General features: G+C 41.1%; 2 protein-coding genes across 2 annotated transcripts; both read right to left on the reverse strand.

Annotated features, from left to right (window-relative positions):
• Nucleotides 1–1,090: 1,090 nt before the first annotated feature.
• LOC101394154 (olfactory receptor 3A10-like) lies at nt 1,091–2,038 on the reverse strand. Its single transcript, XM_004433441.2, has one exon. It carries the CDS (start codon nt 2,036–2,038, stop codon nt 1,091–1,093), a length of 948 nt encoding a protein of 315 aa, XP_004433498.2.
• A 12,451-nt stretch (nt 2,039–14,489) lies between these two features.
• Nucleotides 14,490–15,434, reverse strand: LOC101393649 (putative olfactory receptor 3A4). Its single transcript, XM_004433440.2, has one exon. It carries the CDS (start codon nt 15,432–15,434, stop codon nt 14,490–14,492), a length of 945 nt encoding a protein of 314 aa, XP_004433497.2.
• Nucleotides 15,435–15,552: the final 118 nt, after the last annotated feature.

A 15,552-nucleotide genomic window follows, 5' to 3' on the forward strand; every position in this document is an offset into this window, starting at 1 on the left:
TCCCTTCCTTAACAGTCTCCCCACCTTTACTAATTATATGTACATATCTATTAAATGGAATGCCCTATATAATTCAGTATATTTTGCCACTAAAATAAAAATAAAACTTACTATTCTGAATGCTTCTTCTCATGAAGCATGTGATGATACATTCTCTCGTTTTTGGTGGAGGGGCTGTGAGAGTCAGCTCATGCAGTGACATGAGAATGGGTTGTTCCCACTGACAATTAGTCAGGATGGGGACACTGGTTTCAGGAACAGGGATTTGATAGTGCTGCTCTGAAGAAGATGCTGGTAGGGTGCTCTGACAGGCGCCAACACCCTGCTCCTAGGTTACGTCAAACCCCAATTTAATTTCACAGTCCTAGGTTTATTTCCTGAAGAGGAATCTTTTAAAAACCAGACCCTAATCTCTGGTATAAATATATTTTATCTTAAAAGATAGGGAGGGCAAACACTTTGTTTTTATTAACATTTTAAATATATTTCAACTGAAGAGTCATTAAATTAAAAAAAATACAAAATAGTTGATGTGTCCCATTTCTTGATCCACATTATAATTTTCTCCCATCTGTCTTTTTTTTTTTCGGTGAGGAAGATCAGCTGAGCTAACATCCATGCCAATCCTCCTCTTTTTGCTGAGGAAGACCTGCTCTGAGCTAACATCTATTGCCAATCCTCCTCCTTTTTTTCCCCCAAAGCCCCAGTAGATAGTTGCATGTCATAGTTGCACATCCTTCTGGGTGCTGTATGTGGGACACTGCCTCAGCATGGCCGTTGAAGCAGTGCGTCGTTGCATGCCTGGGATCTGAACTTGGGCCACCAGTAGTGGAATGCACGCACTTAACCACTAAGCCGCGGGGCCAGCCCCCTCTCCCATCTGTCTTTAATCCATCAGCAACTTAGATACTCTTGTCCCTAGACTTCAGCCAACCCACAGCAAACGACATTCTACCCTGGCCGACAGTATCTACTTTCCTCCCATCCCTCAACCCACTCCTGAAGATGTCCCTGCCCACATCCAGGCCTTTGACATAAGAAAGTAGTGGGGTGCTCAAGGTGGGAGGGGCGTCTCGATGCCCCTACCTTCTCACTCTAGTGGCCTCTTTCCTGTTAGCACTCTCTTCAGGGCACCCTGCACATCAGGGTTCCGGAGGCTGTAGATGACCGGATTCAGCATGGGGTTGAGGATAGTATTGAAGATTCCAATTTCTTTGTCCTTGTCTGAGGCTGACACCGAGCCCAGACGCATGTAACTGAAGAAGCCAGTTCCATAAAAGATACAGACCACAGTGAGGTGGGAGCCACACGTGGAGAACGCCTTCTTCCTCCCCTCAGCTGAGCGGATTCGTAGTACTGCAGCTGCAACGTGCGCATAGGACACTGAGATAAGGATCATGGGAATCACCCCCATGAAGGTGGCCCCCACAAAGAGCAGCTGCCCGTTGAGGTGAATGCTGGAGCAGGAGAGCTGGAAAAGGGGTGGGAGGTCGCAGTAGAAGTGGTTGACCACATTAGGGCCACAGAAGTCAAGCACGGACACAGCCGCTGTGTGAGTCATAGCGTTGATGAAGGAGACAGTGCAGCAAATGCCGACCAGGGCACCCTGGACTTCACGGCTCATGCGGGTGCTGTAGGTGAGGGGCTGGCAGATGGCCAGGTAGCGGTCATAGGCCATGGCTGTCAAGAGGTGACAGTCCACACCAGCCAGGAGGTGGAAAAAGAAGAGCTGTGAAATGCAGGCGGCATAGGGAACTCTGCATTGCTGGGCCAGGAGACATGCCAGCAGGGGAGGAACAGTGACGGTGATGCATCCAATGTCCAGCAGAGAGAGGGTCCCCAGGAAGTAGTACATAGGGGTGTGGAGTTTGGGTTCCACAAAGATGGCCGCCAGGATGCTGAGGTTGCCCCCGACTGTGACTACATAGGCGCAGAGGAAGAGGGCAAAAAGGATGGGTTGCAGCCTTATGTTCTCTGTTAGGCCAAGAAGGATGAACTCAGTGACAGTCGTCCTGTTCCTCCAGGCACCTGGCTCCATAGGCCGCTGCTGAGAGCTGCAGTGGCAGAAGACTTGGACCTGCCAAAAGGGGAAGAGAGACACATAGTAGGCACTTACTCTGTGTCTCCTGGATGCTGGGGTAATATGGCCTCTGCACCTACCAATAGGAAAGGATACTCGCCTAGAGCTTGAGCAGGCTCCTGGGGGCCTCCACGATGCCAGACATTAACCCTTTCATTGCCGGTTCAGGTTGAGATCCAGGGGATTCCCGGGAAGGGGCTGGAGCCGAGGGAACTACTCTGGGGACCCAGGACAGCGGCTATTTACCAGAATGGGAGGGAAGTGTTTCTGTATTTTACCAGCTATTAAGGTCGTATCAGTGTATAGTGACTGACTAGCAGCTCTGACTAGTTCAACACATAAGTGAATGGATGAGGTTCCAGAAAGCACAATATAGGAGCACAGCAACTTGAAGAAGTGTAGGAGGCCAGGATCTCATGAAATCAAAAAGAGATACAAGAGAGGGAGCCAGGAGAGGAGCAAGGAGCAGACCAAGTACAAAAATACACAGAGGCTGAAAACTGAAGACACGAAGACAATTTAAGAACAGACTAACAACATTTTTAAGTGTAAACTGTGAGTATCGTACTAAGTACTTCATATTTATTTTCTCATTTAATTCTCACAAAACTCTGTGGGGTAACTACTGTGACGTCTGGGTACTCAGGACACTGAGGTTTGGAAAGGTTCAATAAGTAGTCCAGGGTTGTAACCCCTTGATTGAGCTGGATTTCAAACCTGGGACCATCTGACTCTCCAAGCCCATGCCTTAACGCAATAATCCCTTCCTCATAGCTCATGTCCTCCTATTCCACGATTGGAGAAGATACATTTCTTCTGTGAGTCTGTCCCATGCAAACAATCCCTCCCTAAGTGCTGGGGAGGCCCAGCAGAATGTCACCTTTGAAGTCAGTGTAGGAGTAACACGAGAGTGTTCCCTGCAGGTGGTGGAATCAGAGTGACAGTGGTGACAGGTAGCACTCATCAAGCACCTTCTGTCCAAGTTACTTTTATGTATTACCTCATTCAATCCCAAAAAGATGAAAGGAAGGGAGGGAGAGAGGAAGGAAAGAAGGAAGGAAAAGAAACAGAAAACAAGAAGCTAATGTTTACTTGAATATAAACTTTTTGTCAAGTATGTTACTCCATTTAACTCCATTATGTGTTACTCCGTTTAAACTTTACAAAAATTCTTGAAGATCAGCGATCATTTTACAAATGAGAAAAATGAGGCTTAAAAAAGTTAATTTGTGGGGCCAGCCAGCCGCCGTGGCTGAGCGGTTAAGTGCGCGCACTCAGCTGTTGGCCGCCCGGGTTAAGATCCCAGGTGCACACCTACGCACCTCTTGTCAGGCTGTGCTGTGGCGGCGTCCCGCATAAAGTGGAGGAAGATCGGCTCGGATGTTAGCTCAGGGCCAATCTTCCTCAGCAAAAAGAGGAGGATTGGCGTGGATGTTAGCTCAGGGCTGATCTTCCTCACAAAAAAAAAAAAAAAGAAGAAGAAAAGAAAAAACTCTGACACATGTGAACTCAAATTAACTTTTTTTCTTTTTTTTATTTTTGTGAGGAAGATCAGCCCTGAGGTAACATCCATGCCAATCCTCCTCTTTTTGCTGAGGAAGACTGGCCCTGAGCTAGCATCCGAGCCAATCTTCCTCCACTTTACGTGGGACACCACCACAGCATGGCCTGACAAGCGGTGCGTCGGTGTGCGCCAGGGATCCGAACCCAGGCCACTGCCAACAGCGGAGCGGGCGCACTTAACCGCTACCCCAAGGTGCCGGCCCTATCAGAGTTTTTTCTGAATGGAGAACTTGTTCTTTTTCTTCCAACCCCTTCTGTCTCCCAAGCCCTTTGCCATTATATCATTATTTATCTACATCTATCTATCTGTCTATCTGTCTATCTATCTATCTATCTACCTACCTACCTACCTACCTACCTACCTACCTATCTATCCAACTATCATCCTTCCATCCAGCCAGCCAGCCAGCCATCCATCCATCCATTCATCCATCCATTTTCCCTTCTGTAATATGACAGGCTGTACTGCATTATTTCTAAGTTTATTTAGAGGTATAAGATTGTGTATATATTGATTCCGCTGCCCAGATCTATTTAAATAGCCGCCTTGGCTCTCTCCAGGCTCTCTTCATCCCCCCACTGTTTATCCCAATCACCTCCCTTCTGACTCCCCTCTCTTTGCCAGCTTCGTCCTTCATTCTTCTAGTCACTCAGAGCAGAAAACCTCACCATTATACTCCACTACCACTTCCTGAATCCAAGTGTCATTCAGTCCTTTATTCTCCTATCAAGAAGGAAAGAGCCTCACGATCATGAGTCATTTTCATCCACCCTTACAAACGAAGGAAGGGAATTAGGAGTTCTGGAGCAGCGAGAAGGCTCCTGGGGTGCTTACCTTTCTGTGAGCACTCTCAGTAAACCTCCTGGGTGGGCTTTCTTGCAGGGAGGGGAGTGAGTGCTAAGCTGATCCAAGGTGGCCTGTCTCCAGAAAGCTTATAAAGGCAGTGAGACAGGTGCTAAGAGAGTCTGTCTTGGTGCTCTTTCTATTTGGGATCTAACAAGCACCTAGAGGCCCTAAAAATTAACTCTCCCAGGGATTACGCAAGAAGCCTGAGGCAGACAGGCAACCTCAGCTGTTAAGGATTTCTCTCATCTGCCTAGAATTTTGGATTCTAGTAAAGAAATGCTAGATTCATGACATCATTCCAGGCTCCTAAAATCTCAGAGGAAAGGGGAAAGATATAGTCACCATATTACTGATGGGAAAAATAAGTAAGCCAGAGGGCTTAGATAACCTGCCAAGGCCAGAGAGTGGGTCCATGATGGAGCTCTGGCTGGGCTCCAGATAAGCTAATTATGGTACTTTTCCTATCACTGATTTTTCACATGGGCATTTTAAGGTATAACTTTAAAAATCTAGGTTAACTAAGGTATAATTTTAATTGTAAAGTTTGGTGAGTTTTGATAAAAGCATACAGTCATGTATCTACTACCTCCATCCATATTCAGAACATTTCAACCACTCCAAATAGTTCCCTTCTCCTTCTTTGCAGAAGGCAACCTCCTCTCTACACCACAGCCCATGGCAACCTCTGATCTGTTTCTGTCCGTAGGGTTTTGCCTTTTTCATAGTGTCATATAAATGGAATCATGCAGTATGTAGACTTTTTATAACTGGATTCGTTCAGTTAGCATAATCCTTTTGAGGTTCATGCATGTTGGCTGTACTAGTATCCCAGTCTTTTTTCACGGAGTGGTTTTCTATTATATGGGTGTATAGCAATTTGTTTAGCTATTCAACAGTTCATGAACATTTGGGTTGTTTCCAGATTTCAGCCAAATAAAGCTACGATAAATATGCGCAAAGAAATATCCATTCTTTGTGTGGATATACATCTTCATTTCTCCTTGGAAAATACCTAAGAATGTAATTGTTAGACTTGATATGAGTGGATAGTTAATTTTATAAGAAACTGCCAAACTGTTTTCCAAAGTGGCTGTACCATTTTGCATTCCTACCAGCAATGTATGAGATTGTCTATTGCTCATCAAAATTTAACGTCATCAGTCTTTTTTAATATTAACCATTCTATTAGGTGTGCAGTAGTATCTCATTGTGGTTTAACTTCATATTTCCTTAATGATATTGAACATCTTTTCAAGTGCGTTATTCACCATCTGTATGTTTTTGATGTAGTGTTTGTTTAAATATTTTGTTCCTCCCTCCAAAAAAAATTGGGTTGTTTTTCTACTTCTTATTGAATTTCAAGAGTTCTTTATATATTCTGGATACAGCCTTTAATCAGATAAGTGTTTTGTAAATATTTTCCCAATCTGTTACTTGTATTTTCAATTTCTTAACATTGTCTTTTGAATAATGGACCTTTTAAATTCTGATGATATCGCATTTACCATTTTTTCTTTTATGATGCATGCTTTTTGTGTCTTATCTAAGAAATATTTGTGTTAATTTGCAAGCTGGCCGCATATATGGAGGGTAAGGGGAGACCGAAAAAAGAGGTGGACCACACCAGATTGGTAGGTGACAGTTTTAATAACCAAGGGAACTTACTTACAAGGCTTGTCTTGGGAGGCTGCAGATGGGTAGATCTTTGTATCCACCTGTCAGAATCTTAAAAGTTTATAAAAAGGCCTGACCTGGGTTCAGTCACGTATACCATCCAGATAGTCTCAACGACGCCTTACTCTCTCGAGGCTGCATCCTTGGAACGGCTCCCACTGTGGGAACAATAAGCCGAGTGTACATTCCAAGGACAGGGGGGTGTGTGAGAAGCCTCTGATTGCCCAAATACAGCTCATGGGTCCGCCAATGGTCACGTCCTCTTGATTACCTCCTCCAACACTTTGTGTAATTCAAAGTCACAAATATGTTTCTTCTATTTTTTCTAGAAGTTTTATATGATATATGACCCATTTTGAGTTGTTTTTTTAATATGGTGAAGGTAATAGTTGAGGATCTTTTTTTTTTCCATATGGATATACGGTTGTTTCAGCACCATGTGTTGAAAAGACTTTCCTTTTTCTATTGAATTAACTTGGCACCTTTGACAAAAGTCAACTGGCCATATATGTGTGGGTCTACTTCTGAACTCTATTCTATTCCATTGATCTATATGTTTATTCTTATACCAATATGCACTGTCTTGATTATTGTAGCTTAATAATAAGTCTTGAAATCGGGTAACTTAAGTCCCCCAAATTTGTTATTCTTTTTTCAAAATTGTTCTGGCTATTCTAGGTCTTTTGTTTTTTCATATAAAATTTAGAATCAGCGCCAATTTCTATAAAACATATGCCAAGATCTAGAGATCAATTTGGGAAGAATTGACATAATAACAATATCGAGTCTTCTGATTCATGAACATGACATATCTCTCCATTCATTTAGGTCTTTTTATATTTTTCGCAGCAATGTTTTGTAGTTTTCAGTGTATAAGTCTTACACATATTTTGTTTAATTTATCCCTATTTCATGTTTTTTAATTTATTATAAATAGTACTATTTTAATATCAATTTTCAATTTTTCTGCTATTATATTGAAATACAATTGATTTTTATGCACTTTGTATTGTATACTCTGTATTGACCTTTTATACTCTGACCTTACTAAATTCACTTATTAGTTCTAGTAGCTTTTTGTATATTGTGTGGGATTTTCAATAAAGAAGATTGTGTCATCATGAATAAAGACAGTTTTACTTCCTCTTCTTTCCAATCTGTATGACTTTTATTTTTCTTGCCTTACTGCACTGGCTTGCACTTCCAACACAATGTTAAATAAACTTGTGAATGTCAACATCCTTGCCTTGCTTCTGATCTTAGGGGAAACACATTTAATCTTTCTCCACTAATGGTGATGTTATCTCTAAGTTCTTTGTAGATATCCTTTATCAAGCTGATAAAGTTACTTTCTATTTTTCACGTGAGTTTTCATCATGAATGAATGTTGAATTTTGACAAGTGCTTTTTCTGAATCTACTGAGATGATCATATGTTTTTTCATATTTAGTCAGCTGACATGGTGAATTAAATTGGTTGATTGTAGGATGATGAACCAATTTATGTTCCTGAATACCATCTGGTATCATACTCCTGCCTCAAGAACTTCATTTAACATTTTTTATAGTGTAAATCTGCTAGTGATAAAGTATTTCAGCTTTCTTTTCTCTGATAAAATCCTTATTTCACTTTCATTTTTGAAAGATATTTTGGCTGGACATAGTACTCTAGGTTGACAGCTTTTTCCTTTCAATATTTTAGAGATATTACTCCATTTTAATCTGGCTTGCATATTCTCCAGTAAGAAGTCCATTGTCATTTTTATCTTTGTTCTTCTATGTGTAATGTTTCTTTTTCTCTGACTGCTTCAAGACTTTCTTATGTGGTGTTTAGTAGTTTGATTACAGTGTGTTTAAGCCTGTTTTTCTTTGCACTGATCCTGTTTTGGGTGATAATTAAAGTTATCATATCAGATCAGAGGCCCTAAGTGGTACTCTTACAATCTAAGAAACTCTTCTGCCTCCTATTTGGACACTCCCTGTAGGCAAATTATCTGGCCATGATTTTTAAGCAGGATAAATACATGCAAATGAGACAGGTAAAATGAAAGCTTCAGGGACTTATTAATAGAAATTATGGCTTCACCAATAAATGAGATATAGGGTTTGGCTGTGCTAAGAGATAATATGCTAATAAGTTTCCAGTTGGGGGACATCAGGCACTATGGGTAGTACACTGGCCATCTGATAAAGTTCCCTATGTAGTGATCAGGGGGGAGATAGTGGCTAAATGTATTTCTTACCCACATGGGGCTGTCTTCTGCCAGATTTATAACAAGCCATGTTAAATATAGGCCTGGTCCATGCTTTCTTCTTGCCCAAGGGCTTTTCAGTACTGGTTACAAAGCATTGGGCTATTCCAGTCGGTTTGTGGTCAGTGACTTGAGATGCCTGACCCATATAGAACCAGTGTCTCCCTGTAGTTCTCACATCCTAGTTAAAGGAATGTAAAACATACCCTATAGAACAACCAAGAATTCTGTGTGGTCTTCTCGAAAAAGGGGCCTGGATAGCAGGATTAAGCAAGAGGACAAGGTTGAACATCTCAAGGCATGACCTAGAGCAGGGATAGGTCAGGGTGTGGAAAGGCACAGAAGAAAACTGAGGTTCTAATACTAGAGACCAAGACAAAGCACCAATTTCAGGGACCAGAGCCAGGAGAGAGGCCTGTTTCAGAGTGAGAAAGTTTAGAGCTGTGTGGAAATGTTATCAGAGAAAACAGAGAAGGAATGATAAAGAGTAGGTGTCAGAACTCCAGTTATTTGTGAATGCTTTCCAGCTCATTTTTATTGGGTCGCGGAAGCATGCAAATAGGATAGTCAAGGATGCTAAGAGGGTAGAAGAAAAAATTTATGACCTCTAGTTTTAATTCTTAGGTGACCAGATGATGGTACACAAATGAACAGATACCAGAAGAAGACCAAGGCTGGTGAGAAGATGACTCTATTCATGATACGTTTGGTTTGCAATATGTGTGGAAATGTCCGTTAGACTGATGAATATATGCATCTGAAGTTTAGAAATGAGGCGTCATCAGGACAGATAAAATCATTCAAGTGAATGAGATAATTCAGGATGCCTTACTATATCAGCAAAATTTCCCAAACTACTGAAAACACAACGTAGTTACATAAATTGTTATGTCAGTAATGGGCACATATACTTTGGCCTTGAGTTTAGAGCACATACTTCCAGCGTTTTGCCATTAAGTGTAATGTTTGTTTCTAAGTTGCAGTAGATGCTTCTTATTTTATTAAAGAAAAATATGATAACATTTCTCTTAGAATTTATTGCAAACAATTGTAATGCTCTATGCAGCATCATTCAAAATTATTTAAAATATTCTACTCATCCTTGGAAACATCTTCCAGATTTCAAGTGTCTTAATTTCTAGGATTTGTTCTGACACTGTTATCTTGAGCAAGCAGCTGTGTCCTATTGCACCTCACATTTTTCCTCTGTAAAATGAAGAATAATAATGATACCGGCACTCTTGGCCAGAGAGGGATGTCTTGAAAATCAGATAAGATTCTAGACATGAAAGTGTTTTTGTGAATTGGGAAGTACTACTTGCGTGTAAGGAATTATTATTATTATATTTAGTGGTATCTGTATATGCTTAAATCCACAGCATTTTCACAGTTTTCATACTAGCCTTCAAGAGAGAATTTTATGCCTCTGATAATAATGCTGAGAGAATTTCAAATGAGATTATATGAAAATAATAATTATATGTTAATAGCTAACATTGTTACAGCACTTTGTCACAATAGACTGGATTCTTTGAGGGTAGAGACTGACTTTTTCTCTCTGTACCTTATTGTCCAGCATTGAGCTGGACATTTAGTAGGAATTCAATAAACATTTGCTAGGCGAATAAATAAATGAAAATAAGTTTTATATCATTTATTAATTTAAACCTTACATGAGACTTGCTAGGTAATCAGGCCTGGTTTTTAATGCTTGCAGATTCTGTAGGCAAGTGGTTGTTATATCTCTGGGCTTATATAATAAGCTGTGCATAACTCTATCATTGTAATTAATATATTGTATTGTAATTTTCTGTGTATTTTAAGTTCCTTGAGTGCAGGTGTTAAACCACTACAGCAAGCAGACATTGCTAACAGTGGAACAAATCAATTGTTAACAAAATAATTTGTTAGGGGAAAAAATGACTGAGAGGTGAAAATCACCTAGACCTCAGTACTTAATTGTTATATTCTACTGTGTTTCCTTCAATAAATATTTCAATGAGTACTTTCTCTTCATCAATAAATATGTCAATATATAGAAAATTAACCATTTCTTTTATAACTGCTTCATTTTCTCACATTCCTCTGTATCTCAGTCCATCAACTATCTCCTTTTTATTGGACATCTAAACTTCTTCCTTGATATTGATGTTTGAGTGCAGCATATAAACATGCAGCTCTTCTCATCCTCAAACAAAACTAAAATGAAATCCCAATCTTCCTTAATTGTTTGTTTCTCTATTGTCTACCTTGGTACTCCCCTTCTACCAATCACAGCTGAACTTCTCCAGTTAGCTGTCTTCATCTGTGGTCCTCATTTCCTGACTTCTCATTCACTCTATAATCCCACTGCAACCATCTCCTACTCCCACCACTCCTCTCGAAAGGCCCTGGAAGAGGCCACACTCTTCCTGGAATGACCTCCTTCCTAGCCAACTTGGCACATGCCCACTCATCTTTTAACACATGGCTTGATTTCCATCTCTTCAAGATATCTTTTCTCAAAATCATCATTCCCCTGCCAGAAAGACTTTTCTGTTTATCCCCACCGTGCATGGAGGCCATCTGTTACACAGCACGTGTATTTGTTTCCTTAACTTGAGCTTTTTGCCTCCCTCTAATATCAAGGAATCACCTTGAGGCCAGAGCTTGTGTTTTACTCTTCTCTGCATCTCAATACTTAGTATTACTCTTGTTACATTATAGGTGCTCAATGAATGCTTTTTGAATCGACTAATAATTTAATAGAATTATGCTTTTAGAGAAATATGTCAGGTTCGATTTAGTGACAGGTCCAGTTTAATGGCAAGTCTGCACCTCTTTTCTCTCCTTAGATAATGCCTAACTATTGAGACCATCTTCTTTTTAATAGGACAGTGATTCATCCCATCAGTATTACCTGGCACCTTTTATGTACTGGTAGAAGTTTCCTGTATTGTAAGTTTAGGATTCAGATAGAACCAGAAAATTGTAGGGCCCAAACATATGTTAAGATAAACCCTTTTTCAATGGTGTCAAATGTCCCAAAGACTATACCATCAGATGTCTAGATCAGGGATGACAAACTCAAATGCCTACAAAGGCCAGACAGATGATGTGGCCAGGTGAAGGCTCCGGCAAACTGGAGACTAGTTGCCTTCTGCAAAGAGCGCCATGATTCTTAGCCGTAGATGATCACTGACAAATAAGAATGTGGGTCCACTGTTGACAGATTTCATTTTCAACAAAAGCTGGAAACCATGGGAAATCTGATGATTTTTGTTTTCAAGTATTGTAAAGTACACTCTGTGCTCTGGATACAGCTAGGGGTCTTTTAGCTGAACTCTGTAAAACACACAAAAATAATTCCTTTCCATTGCTTTTCTAAGTGCAAACGTTCCTAATTATGAGAACAGTAAATTCACAGAGAATCTTTTCCCAGGGTTCCAAGTGGAGGGTGAGAGTTTCAGAGATTCTCTGCAGCCAGCTGCTGCAGAATGAGCAAATTCTCACTGCCCTTACCTGGGGAGCTTGCCTTCTTGGCCTCCCGAATCATTCTGGACAAATCTACCTCCCGGCAAGAGAAATTCAACTTTCTGTCTCACACGATCTTAACGTTTCTTTTTTTAAAAATCTCTAACACTATTAAAGAAGACTTGCATAATTGAAGAGATATACCTTGTTCCAAAATGGGGAAATCGATAATTAAGAGGTGTCAACTCTTCCTAAGTTTATACATTGATACTGTGTTAGGATAATTTTACAAATGGATTATTACAATTAATCTGGAAGGATGGTTATAGGAGAATAAGCAGCTACAGGAGGGGCTAAGGCTGGGACACCCCAGTGCTAGGGAAAGAAGAATAACAAGAAAGACCTTGACAACTGCATGTTAATTTGGGTTGTAATACCATAGTGATTAAAAAGTGCAGTGCTGCAAAAGAGAGTCCAACAACAGACCCCAAACCACAAGGATATAGCGGATGGCGAGGTGTCATTTCATATCAGTGGGGAAAGAATCAATGAATCTATACATTCAAAAATAAAAAAAGGTTCTAGGCATAATACCAAAATCAGATACCAAAACCAGTACCAAAACCCTATAAAAGAAAAGAAGGTGTAATTTGACCATGTATAAATTTAAAACTTCTGTATGGCAAAAGAGAGTATCACATTTGCAATATACATGAGACAAAGAATTCATTTATTTAAATATTTATTTATTTTTATTTTATTTTTTTGTGCATCAGGAAGATCAGCCCTGAGCTAAAATCCATGCTAATCCTCCTCTTTTTGCTGAGGAAGACCGGCTCTGAGCTAACATCTATTGCCAATCCTCCTCCTTTTTTGTTTCCCCAAAGCCCCAGTAGATAGTTGTATGTCATAGTTGCACATCCTTCTAGTTGCTGTATGTGGCACGCGGCCTCAGCATGGCCGGAGAAGCAGTACATCGTGCACGCTGGGGATCTGAATCCGGGCTGCCAGTAGAGGAGCTCGCGCACTCAACCGCTAAGCCAGGGGGCCGGCCCCGAGACAAAGAATTAATACCATTAATAAGTTAAGAGTACTTCCAAACTTATATATCTATTTCTAAGACGTTTGTCTTAATGTGTGTGTTACATATACACGTATATGTAACTTTACTAGAGAGTAACTAATTTAGAACTAAAGGAGCACTGAGTTCTAGCATTTGGCTTATCATATTGGCAAAGATAAAAGCGATTATGGAAATGTCAATTTGTTTAACCTTTTCTGAATGGCAATTTGGCAATATGTCTCAAGTGCTTTGAAAAAGGTCATATCACTCATGGGAATTTATCATCTGCAAATAACTACAAGAGTCTGCACAGATGAATCTACAAGGATATTCATTGCAGCACTCCATACAACAAGGTTATTTGAACTAACACTGATTCATTAATAAAGGGTTGTTAAATCCATTTTGTTCCATCCACCCAAAGGAATACTATGCAGTCATAGAAAAAGATGTGGAAGATCTATATTTAGCGTCATGGAAAGATGCCCGCCTACATTATTAAATGAAAAAATCAGATTACAGAGCTTTAGGTATAGAATAATTCCATTTTTACAAATACATATTAGATATGAAAAACATTTTAACAATCATATGCTAAATGTCAATAATGATTATTTCTGAACGGTAGACATGGATAATTTTAATTTTTTTTGTACTTTCTAACTTTTTAATAAGCATGCATTTTTATTGCATTGTGAAAAAAGTTGTTTAAAGCTATAAATTGAATCAATCAATACAGAGGGAGAGAGCTGGTTCAGGTTTACGTCAGAGAGGGCAAAGACCTCCATCCAGTCAGTCAGGAAGACTTTTCCAAATGAGCCAAATCTTTTACTCTAATTAACTTTATTACACATATTTTTTGTTATTGTTGGTCCAATATGAAAATACTCTACCCCATCTCTATGATTTTTCCAAACAGTGCCTATTCCCTCAGATTGGGGTTTTAAAATCTGTTCTTTTTGTTGGTTTATTTGTTGAAATGGGCCTCCAGCAATTCCCTCAACTTCTACCAGTTGCTCTGAAACAAACTGTAAATTTGTTAAAGGAACAAAACTTCTTAATTCATATATTCATTTCATTTCAATAGTTGTTTCCTATAACACTGATCTTTTCTTCTCCTTCTTTGTTGCCCATCCGTCCACCTCACCTTTAAGATTCCCTTCCTACTGAAATGATTTATTGCTCTTGAGAGGCAGTAAGATGTAGCCTGCTTAGGTTGAAAACCCACTCTGACATTCGTTAGCTATGTGACTTTGGGCAAGGTACTTAACCTCTCTGAGGTTCAGTTTCCTAATCTGTAATTTGTAACTCTGTATCTACCTCATAGGGTTGTTATGAGGATGAAATGAGTTAATAGATGTCAGTCACTTAGAACAGTGCCCTGGCACGTAGCAATCAACATATAAGTAATAGCTATTATCATTTTCATTGTACCTTCCTTCCTAAGCCAGCCTCTGATGTGATTTTATCATACCCACATTCCAATTGCATTAATCACAATACCTCTTGGAAACGATAAGTGGAGCCACGATATTTGTTAAGACCAGAGGAAGGGCTCTCATTGGGGGGGCCGTCTCCCCGTGAGCACCTGCTGCAGGGCGCCCTGCACATCAGGGTTCCGGAGGCTGTAGATGAGCGGGTTCAGCATGGGGCTGATGACAGTGTTGAGGATGCCAATGCCCTTGTCCTTGTCTGAAGCCTTCGCTGAGCCCAGCCTCATGTAGCTGAAGACGCCTGTCCCGTAGAAGATGCCCACCACAGCGAGGTGGGAGCCGCACGTGGAGAAGGCTTTCCTCTGGCCCTCAGCAGAGCGGATTCGCAGGACTGCAGCTACCACGTGTGCATAGGACACAGTGATGAGGACCAAGGGGGCCACACCCATGAAGGCTGCTGCTACAAAGAGCAACTGCTCATTGAGTTGGGTGCTGGAGCAGGAGAGCTGGAAGAGCTGTGGGAGGTCACAGTAGAAGTGATTGATCATGTTGGGACCACAGAATTTAAGAGTAGATAAGGCAACAGTTTGGGTCAGTGCATTGGTGAAGGAAAAGACACAAGACACACCAACCAGGGCTTGCTGGATTCCCCAGCTCATGCGGGTGCTGTAGGTGAGGGGCTGGCAGATGGCCAGATAGCGGTCATAGGCCATGACGGTCAGCAGGAAGCAGTCCACCCCAGCGAGGAGGTGGAAGAAGAAGAGCTGCGAGAGGCAGGCCTGATACGGAATGTCTCTGTTATGGGACATGAAATGCCTCAACATGGCAGGGACGGTGACACTGATGCACCCGACGTCCAGCAGGGACAAGTTCCCCAGGAAGAAGTACATGGGGGTGTGGAGTTTGGGCTCAGTGAGGATGGCAGCCAGGATGCTGAAATTGCCACCAAGGGTAGCTGCATAAGCAAGAAGGAAGATGACAAAGAGGATGGGCTGTGGAGCTGGAGTCTCCGTTAGGCCCAGCAGGACAAACTCTGTGACCATGGAATCATTTCCTGAGGCTCCATCCATGACTCTCTTCCACCAGCAGTAGAACTGAGCAAAGCTGGATGGTGCCAATTGTGGTAAAAGGAGAATGAGATCTTGATAGCACCCACAGAGTGTAGCAATGTCCAGGAGGGCCAGGGTG

The sequence above is a fragment of the Ceratotherium simum genome, chromosome 16, assembly GCF_057802395.1.
Source record: "Ceratotherium simum simum isolate JZ-2026a chromosome 16, ASM5780239v1, whole genome shotgun sequence".
Taxonomy (NCBI): Eukaryota; Metazoa; Chordata; class Mammalia; order Perissodactyla; family Rhinocerotidae; genus Ceratotherium; species Ceratotherium simum.

Excerpts from the sequence above, each read along its gene's own strand:
- LOC101394154 (XM_004433441.2), bottom strand. The coding sequence starts at position 2,038 with ATGGAGCCAGGTGCCTGGAGGAACAGGACGACTGTCACTGAGTTCATC.
- LOC101393649 (XM_004433440.2), bottom strand. The coding sequence starts at position 15,434 with ATGGATGGAGCCTCAGGAAATGATTCCATGGTCACAGAGTTTGTCCTG.